General features: G+C 38.8%; 1 protein-coding gene across 1 annotated transcript; it reads left to right on the forward strand.

Annotated features, from left to right (window-relative positions):
• Positions 1 to 1,583: 1,583 nt before the first annotated feature.
• Positions 1,584 to 20,832, forward strand: LOC123507072 (carnitine O-acetyltransferase-like). The gene is given in 15 exon segments (XM_045259617.1): positions 1,584 to 1,738; positions 7,073 to 7,218; positions 7,480 to 7,615; positions 7,783 to 7,955; positions 8,249 to 8,414; positions 8,674 to 8,695; positions 8,698 to 8,844; positions 10,860 to 11,035; positions 11,505 to 11,605; positions 12,270 to 12,296; positions 12,623 to 12,742; positions 12,973 to 13,095; positions 18,237 to 18,435; positions 18,853 to 18,990; positions 19,467 to 20,832. Coding segments are annotated over 15 exon segments (1,926 nt in total). The 5' UTR covers positions 1,584 to 1,705; the 3' UTR covers positions 19,686 to 20,832.
• The last annotated feature ends 2,960 nt before the right edge of the window (positions 20,833 to 23,792 follow it).

The following is a 23,792-nucleotide window of genomic DNA, read 5'->3' on the forward strand; positions in this document are numbered from 1 at the left end:
AAAGCTGCTAAGAGTTATCAAAACCAAAGAGGACTGTCTACTGTTGTAGGAAGATATAAACAAGATCTATGAGTGGAGCAGGAAGTGAAAATTGGAATTTAATGCCAAGAAATGTCACATAATGGAACTAGGAAAGAGTAAGAGAAGATCGGTATGGAACTATTTGACGGGAGAGGAACAAATAATGAATACTAAAGAGAAAAAAGATCTGGGAGTGATCATACAGGAAATCTGAGCCCCAAAAAACACATAAGCAAGATATTTGGACTATCATATAAAACGTTGACTAATATAAGAGTGGCATTTCATTACATGGACAAAGATATGATGAAAAAAATTATCACGAGCCTGATATGTCCAAGGCTGGAATATGCAGCAGTGGTATGGTCTCCATGCTCTAAAAATGATATAAGAAAATTGGAAAGGATACAAAAGATTGCTGCAAAGATGTAAAAATAGGATACAAAAGATTGCTACAAAGACGTAAAAAAATTCAGCTTTCCACAAAGAAGTATAGCGGCATGGAATAGCTTGAGTGAAGATGTATCAGCAAGGAGTGTGCATAGCTTTAAAGAAAAGTTGGTCAAATGTAATGCCCAGGCCCTGTAAAACTACAACTAGGTAAATACACACACACACACACCTGTGTACTTTTAGCCATCTTATCCTATCTTCCACCTTTTTTTATTACTATCTATCTCTACTTACTACTACTACTACTACTACTACTACTTAGCAACTACAGAACTATATTTTAACTTAGAAGTACATGATTATTTCCCTTCATATGAATGGTTTTAAGGTAATATTATGAGAGACTTGAAACTTCCATCATCCCCTTGAGTACCAATATGACGCGTTTCCATGTTCATTCTAGTTACTGCTTGTTGATTTAAAAAAAAAAAAATGACAGCTTCAGATATTTATGTGGGGGTTAATATAGTGAAAACTGTGGCCATTAATCATCTGATCTCCATAGACTCTTCTCAATTTTAAAAAAAAAAAAAAATTCTAATCGTATACAGATCTCAAGGTATAAATGTGTCCCAGTACTGAAGGGGTTAAAAAGTGTTTGTCCTCTCCATGATGCATAAATGTGGTTCTGTATGATAATTATAACCATAAAACACTATTAAAATATCTTTGTTACTTCAACTAGAACCTTTAATTTTTTTTCTCCTACCAGTGAAGCTAGAATGCTATCACTCTGTCACAAAAAATAAGAAAAAAAAAAACTAAAAACTCATTCTTAGCTATCTTTTAAAATGTATTATCTTGTATGCCATTCCGCCTTGTAAATACTGTAAAAAATACACCTTACAATGCTTAAATTGCTGTTAATTATTGCAAATCACAGTACTGAAAGGGAAACGAAATAATATTGTCCTCTGTTGTGCTGTAAAGCATGTACTGTACATAGAAAACAAGCATGTAAAGGGTAGACTAAACTAAATATTGTCTCTCATGTTAATCGGGAGAGACCATTATGTTGAAAGTTCTTATCCTTGTTGTAACATAAAGACTTGTTAACAATTGACAACTAGGAAGTGTACATAATTCTATTCACATTTCAGCAAGTTTAGCGCCGAACTTGCCCGTGTCGCCGAACACTCACAGAGCCATCCGGGGTTTGTTGGGTGGCGCTCAGCTGGCCGTCACCGAGCCACTGATTCTCTGAGGTCCTGCAGGCACTCATCACGCTGACATGGCACTCTCCGCGGCTTTCATCCTCCGCCAGGTATGCCTTTATTCAGTGGATGTGAGATATTGCAGACTCACCGTACATTTTGTTAAGGTAAAAATTGGTGTCATGAACTCAATCTGTTTCCAGAAGGACAGCGTCTGTTTTAGAGGGTTTATTTGTAGGGAATGATTAGATTACCGGTTATATTAGGTGTTCATATCATTGACTATTACGTCTCTCTCTCTCTCTCTCTCTCTCTCTCTCTCTCTCTCTCTCTCTCTCTCTCTCTCTCTCTCTCTGATAACTACAGCTTCATACATTTCTACTTTTTTTTTTTTTTAGTTTTCCCAGTGGGAAAGTGGGATTGTATGGTGAAGTATACAAATAAGGATGATATTGAAATAACATTACATGACTTGGTCAATACTGTGGATTATGGGCACTGTGTGGATGTAAATTACCTTAACTGTGAGAAAGTCTTTGATAGAGTTCCCCAGGAGAGATTACAAGTCAAACTGAGCACCTTAGAAGTGGAAGGAAACATTCTGGATTGGATTGGGAGATTTCTTGCAGACAGGTGTCACAGGATATGGATTGGGAAGGAATGCTCAGACTGGCTGTCATTGTTAAGTGGAGTGCCACAGGATTCAGTTGGACTGGTTTTTTTTCCTGGTGTACATCAATGACTTAGTTAATGACCTAGAGTCTACCTAGTTTGTTTGTGGATGATACAAAGATTTACAGAATCCTGGAGTCTGAAGAGGATTCAGAGGCCCTCCAATGTAACCTGGAATGCCTAGAAAAGTGGAACAGTAAGTGGTTGCTGATGTTTATCACAACTATATAAGTGCAAAACCATGATCATAGGTGACAGCTACCAGCAAACAGACTATCAGGTGAATGGCAATAGACTAGACAAGTCAACACAAGAAAAGGACCTTGGCATAATTGTTTCCTATGACCTCAAGTCCTCAGCCCATGTAACAGTGATAACAGCCAAGGTAAACAGCAGACTGGGCATTATCAAGAGGATATTTAGTGTGTTCACCAAGGACAAATTGTGTTACTACTTTACTTATCTCTGGTCTGGCCCATTGTAGACTATGGAGCCCAGTCATGTTTCCTTTACTTGCCACAAGACATCCTGGACCTAGAGAGAGTACAGGGAAGGGTAACAAAAGTGTTATGAGACCTTTGCCAACATTCCTATGACTCATGCTGTCACTCCCATGGTCTACTGTCACTGGAGGAGAGGAAAGTGAGAGGAGATATGATAGAGCCCTTCAAGATCTTACAAGGCTATGAGGATATCCTCCACACAAAGTTCTTCCAGTTGAACACATCTCAGAGGCCACTCCAAGAAGCTGAGCAAACCTGACCATTGGCGCACCACGATTAACGGGAAATGGTTTGCCCTTAGGGTTATTGACCCTTGGAATGCACTTCCAGAGAGTGTAGTAACTGCTCCATCAATAGCCACAGTCAAGGCTAGGTACAATTGGCACACCAGTCTGGGTATAGATGGGTGACAGGTTATAGAGGTGGGATCACCACAAGAAGAGCACTTCTTACCTCCCCACTGTCTTTTTGGTCTCATTCATAGTGTCAGTGTTCTTATTTGAGGGTTATGTTAGGTTATATTATATTAGGTTTACATTGAGTCTGTTTATTTCAGTGGTGATTCATTTACTGTGTAAATAACAAAATAAAAAAAACTATTTTGAACAAGTTGATAGTTGGATTAAATGCAGTCCTCAAAATCCACAGTAGAAGATTACATGCAGTAAAAGACTGGAATATATTAGATATGAAATACTGTACAGAGATATAGCTCCTCCTGCTTCTGCATTTCCATCTTTCTATGGCCTGAACTCATTTAAGAGGGAGGTTTCAAAACATTTATTCCATTATTTTGTCTATCTCTTTGACCTGCTCAAGAACTGGCATCTAAGTGGGCATTTTCGTTTGATAATTTTTGTTGCCCTCGACCAGATTTCCTTACATAGAAAAGTCCTCTCTCTCATGGCTTACAAGGCTGGGGGTGAGATCAGGTACAGTGAAGACTCAATACTCGAACTTAATTAGTTCCAAATGGCCGTTCGAGTATTAAAAAGTTCGACTATTGATACCTATAAATTAGGTAATTTGTTCCAGCCATTGCCAAACCCAAGTTTAGAAAAAAACAGTGGTTTAATTTTGTAGTTGCCAGTAGCACTGATGCACAGAAGCAGGGTTAGCCTGTCTTTGATGAGCTTGTGTCCTGGCAAATATTTCTCTTCCTTTGTTATATAGATCATGTTTGGTAGTTTTTTTTTCCAAAACAGGGCACTTTCATCATAATTAAAGATCTGTTGTGGACTTAAGTGCTCCTTATCCACAAATTTCTTAAATTCAGGCACAAATTACTCAGCGGCCACTTTGTTAGCACTTGCGCCCTTGCCGTACCTCACAACAGAGTGAATTCCAGTTCTTTTCTTGAAATTCACAAACCACCCTTTACTTGCTTTAAAATCATCATTGGAGTCAGATGTAGTATCAGAAATAAGATCACGATGCAGCAGCCTAGCTTTTGCACAAATTATGCTCTCTGACAAAGAATGGTTTATCCAATCAACAATTTTTCCATTTCTTCCATTGCTGCAGGTCGCTTAAATTGCCTTTTCACACCAATCGCCACATCAGCTCTTTTAATGAGCTCTGTCTTCTTCAGTATTGTCACTACTATAGATTTAGCCATACAGTACTCAGCTGCAAGATCGGTTATTCTTCCTCTTTTCTCGTATTTATCAATAATCTCCTTTTTCCTTTCGATGGTCATCACTACATTCTTTCTTGTAAGCTTATTCTCACCACTAACAAGCCTCTTCGGTGCCATTGTAAGCTTCTAAATGCAAAAGAAAAAACTCCGGAGAGAAAGCGCAGGGCAATGTTATTCTTACGACAGCGAAGGATCAACCAGCTGCAGTGGACTGGTGGGGCGCGTGGGGCGGCGGGAAGGGAGAGACCCTTTGTTTACAGCCATGTGGACAGATGTTTGACTAATAGGTATTTTTTCGAGTATTATGTCAAACTTTTGCGTTCAACTATTTAGACGCGTTGAGTATTAAGTCTCCACTGTATTAGATAATTAGATCACAGCAGTGTCAGATACTGAGCATGAGGTGAGAGTGGACACTACAGCTTTTGAACCACAGTAGTATTTAGCTGTGAAATAAATAGTCGGTCTATGGAAATCAGAAGGCTAAGATTATTTCTGTAATCCCTGCAAATAGTATTACTTTCCCCAATATTTCCAGTGTCATGTCAACTGCCTTGCATTAATGAAAAGCTTTTATGAACTCATCCTAACGTCATAAGCTCTTGCATATAGCTTAGGAGTGGTTTTGATCTTACTTAATCTTGCATGTTGTAACCTCTTGAATGTAGCTTAGGAGTAATTTTGGTTTTATAACTTAAGCCAAATGCTATAACATCTTAAATGTAACTTGGCAGTGGTTTTGCTTTTGGGTCCCATCAAATTGTGATGTAGTTCATTCATTCCTAGCCTGCAAGTGCATCTTAAGCTGCTTTATAACCATTGTCTCTAATAACATGTCTCGTTGGACACTGAGTTGTATAATTTTGTCTAATTGTTCCATGGGTGAGTAAAGAATTCTCCCAATTAGCTCAGATGTTGGCTCTTCCATGCTACAGAGTTTAACTTCTCTTGTTTTTTCTGTCTCCTTTATTTTTGTGTGACACATCATTCCTTTGTTAAGTAGAAATAGAAATTAAGGAAGATATAGTCACTGAGCTTCAGACCAATCATTTATGAGGTTACTTGACACACTGACCAATCAATGAAAAATTGCAAAGGTATGTAACTTCATGCTCCAGTTGCAAGTCAGAACTGAATGGACTATAACTGCCTTGTGTCATTACACAATTATGAAAATATTTGATGCTTCTCATTGTCTACTTCTTGTGTGCCAATTGACAAATTTGAACCAAGTGGACAAAAAGCAAATAAAATATTATCTTTCTTGACCATCCCTAAGGAGCAAGTAGTATAATAGATAAGATTAGATTATTTAGATTATGACTCAAGTCAGCTTACAGAGGTTGAAATGTCAGTCCACTATCAGTTTCTTATCTTTACAGAACTGTTACAGCCATCAGTCCATAATGGTTATGTAGTGTAAGAAGAGGAACTGTAAGTGGCTTATTTTTTCTCATTTCTTGAAGAGTGTGTATGTCAATGAAGGCTTCTAATGCTAGGGGGAATGGTAGGTAACATGGAAGATCTCACTTTGTGGTCAAAAGAATGTTGAATGTAAAGGAATGTAGATGATGATTGCAAAGCCTAAATTACTGGAGAAGAATATGCCTTCCATTGCCATGTTTGTTGAGTAGACAGCATAAACTTTTCTAATATTTTCTTTTCATTAAACTTTCTGAGCACCAGAAAACAAAATTCATGTAGGTAATAAATTTATATAGTTAATATAACACACACACACACACACACACACACACACACACACACACACACACACACACACACACACACACACACACACACACACACACACACACACACACACGAGAAACTATCAGGAAGTAATTATAGATAGAAACAACTAATTATTTCAGATAGCTACTTTCCATGTGGTATAAATATTGATGTAAGTGCAGCTATTCCAGATATCATTCTATGAATATTGATTTGTGTCACTGATGTTTCAGAGACTTTTTTTTTCTTTTATTATTGATTAAATAATCTCTTGGTTTATGAAAAACCAAATCCAGCCTCAGACATAGTCCTGTACGTGAAACTAGATCATGTTGAAAAGTTTTTAAATGTTGTGTGATTGACATCATTGTGTATTATGACACAAAGTTTCCTGTAGTTTTCTGTAGGGGCTAGACTTTATGCATATATCCAAGTATACCACTTGCATATTTCTTGTGGAACAAAGAAATTTTTTGGTGTTTGCGAGGGGAGTTCAGAGATTAAGAGATTAATATAGGCAGATACCAAGTTGAGAATGACAGGTGAAATTATTTTAAAAGACTAGATCAGGGATTCTCAACCTTTTTCTTGTTAAGATTCCCCTGAATTATAAGACTATCTACCCAACCCCCAGTAATCTGACATGGAACAGAATGTTAATTTAGTGATTGACACTAACTTAATATGCAATGGTACTGTAAAGGATATTATAAGATCAGGCATCTAATTACCCCTGAATATCTTCTTATGAACCCCTAGGGATTTGCAAACACCAGGTTGAGAACTCCTGAAAATTCTTGGGAAAATAATCAGATAGGGACTTTTGATTTTTTGTTACAAAAATTTTTATGTAAAACTATTAAGCCAGGTTTTTTACCATCCTTTCCTAACATTAGGGGCTGAGGTGCAGCAGGGTGGTGCGATCAGGGAGCATCTTCATCAGCCACACGATGCCTTCCCGGTTGCTGCACCAGGGTGACCCACCAGCCCTTCCCCAGCTGCCGGTGCCACACCTGCAGGACACACTCACAAAGTACCTCAAGTGCGTCACCACCACAGGGATTGTCTTCCTTCTTGTATTATTAGTATTATTTTGTGTTTTTATTCATGTCATATTTTGTATTGATTAGGAGCACAATGTATGACTTGTTAAGAGAGAGAGAGGGGGGAGAGAGGAGAATTATGCAAGGAAAAGGTTTGATACTAGACTGAAATGGAAAGTTTACTATATCATGCACATGTATTCATTTATTTATATGTTTCTAGAATTTGTGATTTTAAAAAAGGAATATGTATATTTCAGAACAGTTAAGCCACTTGTTACAGAGGAGGAATATATGGTTACAGAAGAAATTGTGAAAAAATTTGGAAATAGTACTGGAATTGGTACCAAGCTGCAACAAAAACTAGAGGAGAAAAAGAAGGCAACAGACAATTGGGTGAGCTTGGAATTTTATGGCTTAATAGTGCAAGATTCAATTGAATAATTTGGATGTTTCTGCATCTTGTTTCAACATTATAGTCCATTCATAGTGAAAGTAGTCCCAGTAAGAATCCAAAGCATTAAAGAAGTGAGACTAGTACTTACAGGTGGTACATTTCCCAGCTGGCTGACTGGTGGATCAATGCAGCATACCTGGACTGTCGAGGACCTCTGGTGGTGTGGTCTTCACCTGGACTTGTGTTCCCTCTTTTGGAATTCAAGACCCTAGATGACCAACTTAATTATGCTGCTAAAGTCATTGCAGGGACTCTTGACTACAAAATTATGGTTGATGAGTGAGTGGTGATAGTATAAATACTTGTCATCTTTATAGTTATAAATATGTGATCAAGTTTAGTACATTGTGTAAATGCTCATTATTAAAGCTGTCTGAAGTTTTAGGAATATATAGACATTCATAGAGAAGTTCCCTTTCTCATCTTTAGGGGAATCAAACTCATGGTGCTTTTTTGTCTTAAGTTTTTATTTCTTATTTATTTATTTATTTATTTTTATATAAATCAACTTCTTATCCTGAAACTTTTTAGAAAAGGTATATTGGTGATGTGTATTTTTATGTCTTCTTTAGGAAAACAGTTCCAGTGGACCGCATGGGAAAGGACGTTTTAGATATGTCTCAGTACTTCAAGATCTTGGGTACCTGTCGCATTCCTGGAGTAACGAGAGATACAATACGATTTTATGGACAAGAGCCAGACCCTCCAAAGCACATAGTGGTGGCACATAATAACCATGTGAGTTTGAAGTCACTATTACACATCACGTCAGGTGACATAACAGTGACACTGACTCAATTCTGTACAAAACAAGGGACTGGCTGACTTAATTTTTACTCATTTTTACGTTTTGATACTACATGTTGTGTCAAAATTCATGTTTGTGGGAAGCATGAAAATAAACTACATTGTAATTTGAAATTTATGTGATTTCTTACTAGAAAAGGAGTGACTTTGATTTCTGCAGTATTCTTCACATGTTCATGTTCTTTTATAGTTTTTCAAGATTGATGTTTATGGAAGCATGGCAAGCCACTGAATGTGCGGCAGTTGGTACATCAGTTACGCAATGTGGTAGAGCGTTCCACTCACCCCACAGTGCCTGTTGGTATCCTCACCACACAGAACAGAAATGTGTGGGGCAAGGCTTACAAGATGCTCAGGAAAGGTAGGCAATTTGATTGTTCTATTGTGGTCAGGAATCAAATGGCATTCTGTAAATGCTTCCATTATGTTTTGCATTGCCCTCTTTATGTTCTCTGATCTGCTGACAATCACCTTAGAGAATCTGACATTTGTTAGATTTTTTATTTAAAAATTTTTTTTATTTATTTATTTTTTTATATGGCCTATAGTGCCTGTAGGCATACTTGAAGAGTATATGTGGGAAGCACTGTTCCACCCATTAGTGGTGCAGGCAATTTTATTTATAGTGGTACCCATATTAGGGCCCATATCACCACCCAAGTGCATCTTTGGTGTAACCACCTAGAACCTGGGTATCATGGTGACATGTAGGTAACTTTAAACCACTTGACAAATGGCATAGCTTCAAAGCGGTATGTGGTGGGATTCGAACTTACGTGTGTACGTCTGCCTGATCCCACACTCACCATCTTATCCACTACGCCACCGCCTCCCCAAAGACTTCTCAGCAGATAAGAAGTGTTGAAGTTGAGGGAAAGCATTAATCACAGTAGAAGTGAATGCAGAGGGTTGCTGAATTGTTTTTCATTACAATTTGTCCAGGATCCCTTGAGGTGGCTGAGACAGAGGAAAATATATTAGTCTTATTCTCAATGCAAATATTATATTTGTGTCGATATTTCTTATAGTTCATAAATAAGATATGACAGATGTGCATAACTGAAGTTCATTCCTTCTTTGATGCTAAAACTTGAAGGATGTTGACTCCAATAATTTTTCCTTATATCTAAAGTTCTAAACAATACTGTTGTACAGGGGATCCTTGCAATTCGACCATTCGTAGTTCGAATTATCGCCAATTCAAACTCAGTTAATTAATACCCAATCCTCAAGGTTTGACCGACTGACTCGCCAATTCAACATTCATATCTCGTGCGCCACCCACCCGGTCAAATACGCCGCCACCCCAAATTCGCTGCAAACCTGCCAGGCGAAAGTATAAACCGATGCTACCCTGTGTGTTGTAGGTGGCGTCACACTAACACTTTTCCGTGAACTTTTTCTGTCAAACTTCTGAAGACTGTCAACTTTTGTGAACGCTGGTAGTCACACACAAGCTCGCTTCTGCCTTTGTCGCATTTGTCAACTATAAACAAACATGGCAGCCCCTTCACCCCCAGCAAACCATTGCTATTTTTTTTTGTTATTTTTGGCCTTTAATGCTCTTTAATACTCTTCAGACAGCTTTGTCCACTTATAAACAACAGAGCTGCTCATCTTGGCCAGTTGTTCCTTGGAAGAGAAGCCTTGGAATGTCGCAGTGCCAGAGAAATGTAAACAAACAACTGAACTACTTTTCACTGCTAGGCTAGGACAAAAATATATATACACAAATATATTTACATCTAATTATCAAGATTCTATTGATTTGAGATTATAGCATCATTCCAATTAACAAGAAAATTTATTTTATTATAAAAGTGTTAATTAGAATCCATTGATCTTAATTGGACTAAAATTTTTATTTCGTCTGACTCAAGACGACGGAAAGCCACTTCCAGCCCCATCCCTAAGAAGCACAATTTTCTGCCTTTCAAAGATAAGCTTGAGTTTATAAGAAAGTGTGAGGCAGGTATAACTCACAGTGTCGTTGCAACGCAAATACGTGTCCCTAGATCAACAGTATTAACAATTTGGAAGAACGGGGACAAGTACCGCGAGACCGCAGCAAGTGTTTTTATTTCCAAAAATGTACTGTACAGCACCCTAATGTGTCTAATAAAAAAAGTTAGATATAAATGAAGCCTTTAATAGTACTGATTTAGTCTAAGTTAGTGTTTTCTAGAGATTATAGTGATGTTTTCAGGGGTCTAGGCTGGAGGTTGGTCCCTATCCCCCCTAATTCTTAAGTATCTTATGGGAAAAATTGCTTCATGATTCGAATAAATGCTGATTCGACCGACATCGAATTGCGAGGATCTCCTGTATATTTATTCATGTACCCAAGTATATAATTGATATTGTCCTTTCTCACAGACAAGGTAAACAAAGCCTCTCTGGAAGAGATTCAGCGGTGTATATTTTTGGTGGCTCTGGATGGGCCTGTTGTCAATCCAACCAGCAACATTATGACAGATGCCGCCCTTGAGTGTGTCCATGGCAATGGTCCTCAGGGCTATGCTGGCAACAGGTGGTACGACAAGACCATCCAGGTGAGTCACATTGTAATAGTGTTCCTGTGGTCAATGAATAACGTATGATATATGCTGCTAATGTACAATATAGTGACACAAACTGAGATATACAAGTACCACTGTATGAGAGTGTATGGACAGCCAGAATATTAAAAAGTTGGTTGAATATGAAAATCATGTTTGTCGCTGTTTTATTGAAGAAAAGAAACATTTTTGGTGGATTTTAGAGATTTTTGTAGGATATAATGTTTTGGAAGATGAACAGATTGTTTATACCTGTAAAGGTATATTAGCATTCATATATACATTGTTTTTAAAGAAGGCTTTTCATTGATATAGTCGGTCTCTTAGCAGAGAAGTATTATTTTTGATACCAATGTATATGTATCTGTTCCACAAACATTTAGACTATGAACATGGGTTTAAGACCAAGGAAATATATTTAACACTATATTTACTGAACTGTGGTGGTTGTATTGCCTGCTAGTTCATCATTGGGAAGAAGGGCATTGTGGGCCTCACTTACGAACACACTCCTGCTGAGGGCCCTCCTATTGCCAACCTTATGGACCACATCATGGACTATATGTGAGTGGCCTATGCACTGCCTCTAGACTGTAACTATTCCTTACTTGTCTTTGATGTTATCATTCCTTCTTGGATGGATTTTCCTATTGCACTTTTTTCATAGTTACTGTTCATTGATTTCAAAGTTACAAAAATTTTGCAGCATTCATTTATTGTTGCATGATCCATAGTTTCCATTATCATTGTAGCACTGCATGTCTTCCTTTTGTGTATGCATCAATGTTGATATATGTAAGTAGTATTCAGGTATAACAACAGTATTGCTATTATATGGAGGAGTGAGAAACAAATGAACAAAACTTTTAACTTTTACCTTCCAGTTCTTACCTTCCAACTCTTAGCTTCACTTTCATCCCTAATTCCTACGTCTCATTTCTCACCTATTTCTTAATTCCTAAACTTTCACATAATTCTTAATGAACCCTCTACTACAGAAGCTGGGATGGGAGGTTTGTAGTGCTGCAGAATTTCTAGTATCATAAAAGTAGCACTTAGAAAATATTAAGTTGTGTGTTACTTTTTATTACTTACATGATTTGTTGCATAGCTTTTGTTAGCTGAGCTTTCCTTTCTGCTTTTTATTTACCTGATTTCTCTGTACTGTGATCCAGTTTTATTTATTTATTTTTTTTTGTTTTATATTTTTTATTTTGTTTTATTTCAGAAACAACTCACCAAAGGATGATGTACAGTAAGTCTGTAGTGAATCACCATCTTTGTATGTGTAGTGAGTAGTGATGTTGAATTTTACTTTTATTTATGGGAATATTACATTAATTAATTAAAGTTATTTTACTGATCTGTTTATCTTTCATTATAGTTTATATTCGGATTAATCAATTATTGTCCGTATCAAAGTTTGAAAGATTGTTAAGAAATTAAAACTAGATATCATACTTCCCACAGACTAGAGATCTCATTCAATATTTTCTTTCTGGCAGTTTGGTGTGAACCTGATGTCGAATGCTTAAAGTGTCCAATGTTTTGTTCTGGTCCTTAAACACAACCGTTTTGCAGGGCTGAGCACGCAGACCCTCGGCCGCCAGCAGTGGAGCTGACCAGACCACAGCGTCTCATGTTCAATGTGGGGCAGGAAGTCAAGCAGGAAATAGAAGATGCCAAGATTGCTTTGGAAAGGTAATGATTTAAAAAAAAAAAATCAAGCATTTTGACATATATTGCCATTATATGTCTGTGGACTTGTCTCATTTTGTATATTGTTACTCCTAGTTATTGTAGTTATGTGTGCTACTGTGTAGTGTATATAAACTTCTCTTCTATTTGTATTTAGGATTTTCATACCTTAAGAGCATGTACTGTACAGATGATTTTTCAAAAGTTAGACCTCATTATTTTTGTCATTCCAGCTTAGTTGGCGACTTGGAGATGACTTGTTTCAAGTTCACTGGTTTTGGTAAGAATTTTATCAAGTCTCAGAAAATGAGTCCTGACAGCTTCATCCAGATGGCCATTCAGCTTGCCTTTTACAGGTGGGGGTTCATTGTGCTACCAAGGTAGCAGGACATAGGTCATGTATGTTTCCTCATTATTGAGATTAGTTTGATCATTATTAAAAAAAGTGATCAGAAAGAAGATCCTTCTTTTTTTATTTTAACAATTATAATCATAAGAAAATGAAGGTTCCTTATATTCATGATGAAATCCCTGCATTTAGCATGCAAGCGTGAGCCTGCACACACACACACACACACACACACACACACACACACACACACACACACACACACACACACACACACACACACACACACACACACACACACACACACACACACACGGGACATCGTCGATGGCGGATGTGGTCGCTGAGCTCCAGAGCAATCATCTCTAATTCTACAGTTACCATTGCCTAAGAGTAACCAAGGTGGGAAAGGAGCTGGTAATGTTTGTCCCGTCTCCATATAGTCATGTTAACTGTTGATTAGCAAAATAATGTCCAGGAAGGTAAATATAAACTGTAGCCTGCGTTTGAGCCATCAGCTGGTTTGTTTACATCTGCGCAACATGGCGGCCGTGAACTCGAAAGATGAATCAGACTTCACAGGATTTCAAGGAATAATGGAGAAGAGCGCTTATGTGAAGAAAATTCTGGAGTTGGAAGGTAAAATTGAAAAACTGTTTGAAAAGTATGGGGGCCTGGAAACGAGTTATGACAATGTAATGAAAGAGTGTGCCGATATGAAGAAGGAAAATGAAGCACTGAAAGAGGAAGTTAAGCTAATTAAAGTGAATTGCGAAAAATGTGGAGAATCTCTAGGAAAAGTGATGGAGAAGCAGGCTGAATGGAAAAAAGTCAGGAAGTGGAAAGAAAGGAGGTAAATTACAAAGTTGCAAGTCTGGAAAAGGAAATCAAAGAGTCTGGGAGAAAACTTTGGGCCTTGCTGAAATTATAGATCAACAGATCATAGAAGAGAAGATTGCTGAGAAAGTGGTGAAGGTTATTAAGTCAAATGAGACATTGGTGAGGAAACTGTAGACAAAAAGAGATGTGTGGTGATATTTGGTGTGGAGGAGGATAAGACACCGAGTAAAATGGAGAGAGAAAAACATAAAAAGGTGATAAATAATATCATTAATGTGGTGCAGGAGGAGGAAAAGACCTAGTACAAGAAATAGAGGACTTCCATAGAATTGGAAAGTTCACAAGAGAAGGTATGAGGCCAATAAGAATCAAACTTAAGTCACAAAAGGATGTAGATGAATTGGTGGAGAAGTCATGGAGGCTAGCCCAGCAGGAAACAACAAGGAAGATTTGGTTGAGAAGAGATCTCGGTGAAAAGGAAAGAGAAATGTTAAATGAGTTGAGAAAGGAGGCTTTGAAAAAAATGAAGAGAGGACAGAAGAGGAGAAGAAAGAGTTTTCTGGAGAATCTTGGATATGAGACTGAGGAAGTGGTTCATAACCCAGAAAAGTACAGCAAGAAAGGACTAAAGAAACTTACATATGAGCGGAATGTAATGTATTCCAACATAAATGGAGTGATATCGGGATTTTAGAACTCAACGATTACTTGAGGGACAAGAACCCAGATATTGTGGGTCTTACTGAAACAAAACTGAGAGAGGAGAAGACCTGATGATGGTTGGAGAAGGAAATATAATGTTTGGAAAAGAAATAGAGTAGGTAAGATGGGAGGAGGAGTGATGTTGCTGGTTAAAAAGATATAAAGGTGGATCAAGTGAAAGAAGGTATGGGAAAGGCAGAAGTGCTAAAGATCAGAGCAGAAACTAATGAAGGAAAAAGAGGCACTACATAGTGGTGTACGTACCACCTAAGACAAATGCATGGTCAGTACAGGAATATGAAGAAATGATAAGTGATACAGGAACATGTCTGGAAGAAATGTTGGGTGGCTGTGAACGAACTATAATGATGGGAGATTTTAATTGTAAAGAGGTGTGTTGGGAGGACTGGTCAATGGAAGGATCAGAGACAACATGGGAAATACACTATTGACACTGGCAATGGAAAATGTGTTAACTCAGTGGGTCAAAGAAGATACTAGGTTTGGAGGAGAGGGAGCATCGTCAAGACTGGACTTGGTCTTTAGTACAGAGCCAATGGTCATTGAGGAGATGAGGGTGGAGTGCCCTTTAGCAAAGAGTGATCATGCAGTTTTGGAGTTCAAGGTGATAGATGAAGAGAAATCTAGAAGAAATGAAGAATATAAAGTGGGAAGATGGAATTATGCCAAGACAGATTTTGGAAACCTAAAGAAATTCTTTCAAGAGACAAATTGGATGAAATTCAAGAGTGCTAAGGAGCAAATGAAAAGTGGAAGGAATTTATAAAAATATACAAAGAAGGTGAGAAAAATTTGTACCAATAAGACAACATAGAGAAGTTGGAAAGCAGGACTGGTTTAACGATAGATGTGAAAAGGCTAGAACAAGAAAAGAGGATGCATGGAAGAGGTGGAGAAGGAAAAGACGGATTAAGCAGTGGGAAAGTTACAAAAGAGCAAGAAATGAATATGTGTTGATTAGAAGAGAAGAAAGAAAGAAACAAGAAAAGGATATAATTGATAAATGTAAAGACCAACCAAGGCTTTTTACAGACATGTGAACAACAACATCAAAAATAGAGAAAGTATTGAAAGTTTAGAAGTAAATGGAGTATGCAGTGAAGATCCCAGGAAATGGCAGAGGCTATGAATGGATGCTTTCGGAAGGTATTCACAAAGGAGACTGCTTTTGACAAACCACTGGTAATGGAACAGAAAGGGATTATGAAGGAGTTTCAAGTAACTGTGGAGGAGATCAAGAATATGATGGGGAGTTTAGAAGTGAGAAAAGCTGTGGGACCTGATGGGGTATCAGGATGGATTTTAAGAGAATGCAGGAGCAACTGGCAGAAAAAGTTTGTGAAGTAATTGATGCCTCATTAAGGGAAGGTGTAGTGCCCCAAGACTGGAAAAGAGCTAACATTGTCCCAATCTATAAATCAGGTAACAAGAGAGACCCATTGAACTATAGACCAGTGTCACTTACAAGTGTGGTAGCTAAGATGTGTGAGAGGGTGGTGAAGAATAGATGGACAGACTTCTTGGAGAAAAATGACATACTTTGTGAGTGTCAATTTGGTTTTAGAAAAGGGCGTTCATGCACGACAAACCTGATATGTTACTATTCGAGGGTGATAGATGTAATACAGGAAAGAGATGGTTGGGCTGATGGAATATATCTGGATTTAAAAAAGGCCTTTGATAAGGTACCACACCGGAGACTGATCTGGAAACTTGAAATGGTAGGAGGAGTGCATGGCAGTTTACTAAAATGGATGGAAGACTTTTGGTAGGAAGAGAAATGAGAACAATAATTAAGGACAGACCATCAGAATGGGGCTTGGTGGAGAGTGGAGTTCCACAGGGATCAGTGTTGGCACCAGTAATGTTCGCGGTCTACATAAATGACATGGTGGATGGGGTGTCCAGTTATGTGAGCCTATTTGCAGACGATGCAAAATTGTTAAGAAAAGTGAGATGTGACAAAGATTGCGAACTACTCCAGGAAGACTTGGACAGAATATGGAAATGGAGCTGTACATGGCAAATGGAGTTCAACACGACAAAATGCAAGAAAATAGAGTTTGGCAAGAGTGAAAGAAGAATCAGGAGTATGTACAAGATAGGAAATGAAGACATAAAACCAGTCATGAAGAAAAAGACCTTGGGGTGACAATTACCAATGACCTATCGCCAGAGAGACATATAAACAAAATAATTGGAGAAGTATTGAACTTATTGAGGAACATAAGAGTGGCGTTCGTATATTTAGATGAAGAAATGATGAAGAAAATAATTACTGCAATGATAAGACCGAGGCTTGAATATGCAACAATACAGTGGGCTCGAACTTAAAGAAACACATAAGGAAACTAGAGAAAGTACAGAGGGCTGCAACAAAATGGTGCCTGACTTAAGAGATTTGACTTATGAAGACAGACTGAAAAGAATGCAACTTCCGACCCTGGAAAACAGAAGAAAGGGAGACCTGATAGCAATATACAGAGTGATGATTGGCATGGAAAAATGGATAGGGAAGATCTGTGTATGTGGAATGAAAGAATGTCGAGAGGGCATGGGAAAAAACTAAAATGGCCACTTATAGGAGAGATGTGAAAAATATAGCTTCCCTCATAGAAGGGTGGAAGCATGGAATAGTTTAGACGTGGAAGTGGTCAACGCAAGGAATATTCATGATTTTAAGAAAAAGCTGGACATTAATAGATATGGAGACGGGACAACACGAGCATAGCTCTTTTCCCGTATGTTACAATTAGGTAAATACAATTAGGTAAAATACACACACACATACACGGCCCGATAGCTCAGTGGTTAGAGCGCTGGCTTCACAAGCCGGAAGACCGGGGTTCGATTCCCCGGCCGGGTGGAGATATTTGGGTGTGTCTCCTTTCACGTGTAGCCCGTTCACCTAGCAGTGAGTAGGTACAGGATGTAAATCGAAGAGTTGTGACGTTGTTGTCCCGGTGTGTGGTGTGTGCCTGGTCTCAGGCCTATCCGAAGATCGGAAACAATGAGCTCTGAGCTCGTTCCGTAGGGTAACGTCTGGCTGTCTCGTCAGAGACTGCAGCAGATCAAACAGTGAATTACACACACACACACACACACACACACACACACACACACACACACACACACACACACACACACACACACACACACACACACACGCGTAGTGTAGTGGTTAGCATGCTCGACTCACAATCGAGAGGCCTGGGTTCGAGTCCCGGTAAGCGGCGAGACAAATGGGCAAGCCTCTTAATGTGTGGCCCCTGTTCACCTAGCAGTAAATAGGTACAGGATGTAACTTTAGGGGTTGTGGCCTCGCTTTCCTGGTGTGTGTTGTGTGTTGATGTGGTCTCAGTCCTACCCGAAGATCGGTCTATGAGCTCTGAGCTCGCTCCGTAATGGGGAAGACTGGCTGGGTGACCAGCAGGCGTCTGAGGTGAGGTGAATTTTACACACACACACACACACACACACACACACACACACACACACACACACACACACACACACACACACACACACACACACACACACACACACACACACACACTTTAATTAAGAGACGTATTTTGTGTTCAGGATTCATGGGGAGCCTGGTGCCCACTATGAGTCTGCCTCCACAAGGAAGTTTGTCCAAGGCCGCACTGAGACGATACGTTCCTGCTCTGAGGAGTCAGTGGCTTTTGCCAAGGCCATGCTGAACCCTGAACTTGACAATGCTGAAAAGGCCCAGGCACTACGCAGTGCTATTGATGCACATAAAAACTATGCAAAAAATGTTAGTTTCATAAGTATATTTATTCTTCCAAATTGTTGCTCATAAGGAAATTTATTGCTCAGCTTTATTGATATATGAGGAGGGTCATTCAATCAATGCTAGTTTGTTGCTGTTATCTCAAAAAGTAAACAGCTTCTTGTTCATGACAAGTATCTTTCATGTTCATCACTTTGTAAATAGTAAATAGTAAACAGCTTCTTGTTCATGACAAGTATCTTTCATGTTCATCACTTTGTGAATATTTGAAGTGGAATTTTTTAAAATTACCAAGTTTGCTTTCTTGACTTGTACCCAAAAATCTACACAATTGTATATACCTTTCTGAGTTTTTGCATACTATTTCAAAATGTTTCACCATAATAAGGTGATATTCTCAAGAAGTGCAGTAAGGTCTCGCATCTGCATCACTACCATCAGGCTGTGAATGGTTTGGGGGTTGACCGCCACCTTCTTGGACTCAAATTGGCTGCTATTGAGGCTGGGATGGACGTACCAAAACTCTTCATGGACGTTGGATATCTGCGCAGCTCTCACATGCGTCTCTCCACCAGCCAGGTACTAACACTGAACATTTACCACAGATCAGGTGCAGCATTTCCCAATTTAGGTGTTAGAGTTCAGAGAAGAAAACTGGATGTATGTCATAGTAAGATTGCTGAGTGAAATGAGCCACACTGCCATTCTTATATCATGAATTACTATGACTTGTACCATTAAGGAAGTAATTTGGTAGTGGTCATTATATTTACTGTATAAATGTCTTGGTCATTGCAGTGGCTTTCATGTGTGAGAGGAGTGTTACCTTGATTTTTTTTTTCTTTTTTCACTTCTACATATTTCACATATAGTTTTATCATTCTTCATCATTTATTATCTTTTCCCATATACAGTTTTCATGTATAGATCATATCATGCAGCTTTCATGTATATATTATATCATGCATTACAAAATTGTTTATGTTTATCAGTCTTTTAGTGTAAGTAACAAAGGTGTACATAAATTTATATAGCTTTTTTTCTTTCTGCTGCAGGTTCCAGCCAGGTGTGAGGCCTTCATGTGTTTTGGTCCCCTGGTCCCAGATGGATATGGGTGCTGCTATAACCCTAGAGGAGATGCTGTGTTCTTTGGTTTATCTGCCTTTAACTCCTCCCCAGAGACAGACTCAGCCACTTTTCGAAATGCCCTAGAGGAAAGTTTAATGGATATGCATGATGTGGCACTGAAAGAAGGACTCAAGGCCAAACTATAAACTGTATATGAGTATGTTAATAGTTGTTTTATGATAACAGGTATGCATTTCAGATAATTAGGTTAAAATCTGGAGCCTTAAGGAGATACAGAGATAAACTTGTTGAAATAGATAGATTGTGTGAAATCTTCTCTTTATTGGTTTAACTACTTTTGTGTATCTCTGGATGGGATCTCATGTTTGCTGGAAGAGACAAGTGATGCACAAGAACCATATGAAAAGAGAATGTCTTAAGTTTATTGCATTAATTAACATAATTTGTAATTCTGACATATCTTGCCTTCCATTGCTCCTGTTTGCTTGCTTACCCAAGCTTGATATATTTCATAACTTTACTTGCTTAAGTAAGTTTATGAGGATATTTATAGATAATTAGAATTGTTTAAGAACCTCGTGAGCACTATCATAAACACATTAGAAGTCTTGTAATTAGTTAGATTCATATACATAATTCCAAAGGTTGTCTCCAAAAGAAGTGACAATGCTACTTGTGACCCAGACATGAATAAATGCTTCTTATGACTGTGATGTGTAGAAATGAACATTTTAAGGTTGCATTTACACAGGCAGAGTTAAAATTTTCCTTACCTAAGAAATGCTATGCTTTTGTGGGAATAACCTAGATTATTAATTTCTTGATGAGGAGGTGCTTTTGTTTCAGATATTAGATAGGTTCTTGTACAATAAATTTATGGTTCTTTTCTGCCAGTTACATAAGAGTTTGGTTTTTATTTTATTTCTATGATAGGAATCTACTAAATGTGTTTGATGTGAAATATAGAGACCACACATGATGAAAACTTGTTATTAGTGCAGAATGCCTTTGTCCCCACACTGGTTATGGTCTCAATGTGTAATCTTGCATGGACTGGTTGTGTGTGTGTAGTAACAATGGTGAATATTAGTCTTTTGTTCAGAAATTGAATATAAATTGTATGGAACCTGCTATTGAAGGTACAAAACTATCTTGGATTATTCAAGTTTCCTGTCATTAAGATGTGTGTAGGTACTGTTATGATATGCTAATAGGCCATGTTTTTCCATATGGTATTAGGATGTGTGAGATCACCAGTAAGTTTATAGACAAATGTATAATCTGTTGACCAGACTGAAATGTTTGTCTATATAATTATTTTTATGAAAAATGTAGTTTATCTTATTTTCCCCAACGTTTCATAAATGAATGAGATAAAGGACACAGGATGTCACTGTGAAGTAACAAATAATATGTATCAATTTAGATAGCAAAATGGTGCTGTTACATTAGAAAAGCAATAACCATGCATTTCTGTAAGGTTTGTTAGGTATAGAAAACTGATAAAGATAAGTTAGTGTGATGAAAGGGAAGTGCGTGGAGAACAGCCCAGTCTTCAAGGCAGTAGGTTGAGAAGTCAATAGGATTATTAGTATATTTATAGGAACTACACTTGTAGGGATACTTTAAACTCTGTAAGTACACTCACCAACCAAAGGAACATATTTTGACTGCTTATAAAAACTACTTATTTAGTGGATCAATCTCCAACGTAACTTGAATCCTCTGTTTACTCCCCCCTCCTCTCCCTTGGGTCTTTCTACATGGGTGCCACAAAACACTGCGGTTTTTAAAAAGTTCTCCAAACTTACTTTATTCCTCTCATCATTGTCTCTTGTACTCGCGACCTTCAAAACATCTCTTGTATATGCTCCCTTAAGTTCATCTTATTTATTATTAAGTTTACGATTTACCCCGTTCCTTGCAATACGTACGTATCATTTACTTCACTCATGACAGTGCAGTATCCTGTAGACCCGTTTGTCGATTATCAGTAACATATCTATTCCAGTCTTTGTATTTGAAAGCACCGAATTCATCAGTTATCCCATTAAAAAAAAAAAAAAAGATTATCAAGAGTAGCAAGCTTTGATGACTAAGTTTGAGGAAAGAAACCGGCTGGGTAGTAGGGACAAAACCATTTACTTCATTCCATCAGCCACACGGATATTGTACAAATTATATAACAGCTTTGCTAGAACTAAAATAGTGCTAGTCAATTAATACATCAGACCAGAGGACAAATTACGCTACAGTTTGACAAGAATGGTGATACCTTGGAATCGGTCACTGTCCGTGTAATGTGGAATTTTTTCAATTTATGGGTAAACGGTTGTTCTGTGTGCGGCCAAGAAGTTTAAACCAGTGGATGCGGGCAAACCTTGACCCCGCCCTCCTCTGCCCGCTCCCATGACTCTCTCGCCCAGTTTAGTGGCATATTAGCCTCGCGGCTCAGTGCCTCTCCCAACCCGCAGTCAGTGCCGGTCGGTGCCGCCCGACCATCCCGCTTCTTGGTAGAGGGCAGCTGCCTACACGGAGTGAGCCTGCCAGTTGTTTTCGTAAGGGGACACCTTGACACGAGCCTAAACCGTTATTACGAGTGTTTTATAATTACTAACTGAGGCATTGTCTCTTCTCCCTCTGGTTTAGTTTCACACAGAAGCGTGCGTGGGACGCGCCTTCAATTACGCCAGTGATCTGCACCCAGGATTATTGACAAGGAACTGCTGCATTAGCATTTGTCATAATTTATTCGTCAATCGATTCTTGAAAAGTGTTCGTTTACTTCGAAAAAAATGTAAGTAACAAAAAAAAAAAGTATAATAGTGAAGATGCGCGTGACGGGTAGTGTGGCGGGAGGCTCCGAGGCTGTGGCGGCGGCAGGCGTTGGGGAGCAGCAGTGATGTAAATGAGGCGGCCAACGGCAGGCCTATAGTGGGCACTTTGTTGCGGGGACTCATCAACATCACCTTGTGTTTAACGGCTGCTCCTTAAGGTAAGCTACTTGTTTGATTCATTCTCGATGCAATGTGCTAGGTAAGAAATTTCCTTGTGATTTACTTATTTGAAGGCTTCCCCGTTTAATACTTGACAGCTTGACTTGAGATGCATGTGTCAACACAGAACTGTATATTATTGTGATCAGCTAATCAGTTAACGCATCAGAAAGCAAACATTATGAGCCAGCGGAGCAGTGTGTGTGTGTGTCGCCTTGCGCAGGTCTTTGACACGGGTTCGACCGTTCGACATGGGTATCACTTCGCTATCACTTGTTAGCGAATCATGATCGCGGAAGTCAGCAGCAAATGTAGCTATAATGGGTGTTTGAACTTGAGCTCGCGTCGTGACCGCTGCAAGGCTTTTCCATTCCGGCTCCGCCCAGGGCCAGGCAGCGTAAGCCATATCACCATCAGTTGAAGAAAAACAAACAGAGCGGGATGCAGTTGGCCATTGGAAGCGGTGCTTGTTGATTTTTCAGTGAAGTGGGGAGAGCCTTGTTGATGTGCTGTCTGTCTTGCTCCTCGCCGTGGCTCCTGGCAACACCAGGCACGACTCGTCATCAGCTATATGACAAGTAACCCTACCATTATTATTATTATTATTATTTTTTTTTTTTTGGTTCCTGCAGGACTCCACAGCTGACTCGTATTCACTGTGTGCTCACCGTGAGTTCATGCTCCTCCTTAGGCACTCCATATGATTGATGGTGACTCCGTTCTTCGTTGGGGGAAGATGGGAGATCAGACACTTAAGTTTATTTACATTTTGGCTTTTCTCGCTGGAGTACAGACGAGTGATATGAAGCGTAGATGGTATATGATTAAAATAGAGTGCCATGCCTGTAATTCGCTATTTATCACTATAATTTTCTTGCAGTAAATTTAGAGATTAAAAAATAATACTAGAACACACCAGAATATTTTAGCTAGGCAAATATGAGGATGAATAGGCTAGGCAAGAAGTAGGATGCGGAGAGGATTTGAGATGGACATTGTAAAATAAGATGTAGAGGAGCAGCAATAGGTTCTATAGAGTATGGTTAGGGACGCATGTAAGGCTGGTAAAAGGATGAACTATACAGTACAAGAGTGGCAGATGAGTTAGGGTTAGTAAGGACGGCTGTCGGCCGAGTGTGGTGAGGGCGGAGTATGGATTTGGTGCTTAGTGTGTAGGACGCTGTGTAGGAATGTTGCGGCTTGATACTGCAGGGTACATCGTGATATGGTATCCTGTGCGTTGTTAAAATGTTACATAAGTAAGTACGACGTAAAATTCCTGCTGGGATGGTGGAG

This window comes from Portunus trituberculatus, chromosome 21, assembly GCF_017591435.1.
Source record: "Portunus trituberculatus isolate SZX2019 chromosome 21, ASM1759143v1, whole genome shotgun sequence".
NCBI lineage: Eukaryota > Metazoa > Arthropoda > Malacostraca > Decapoda > Portunidae > Portunus > Portunus trituberculatus.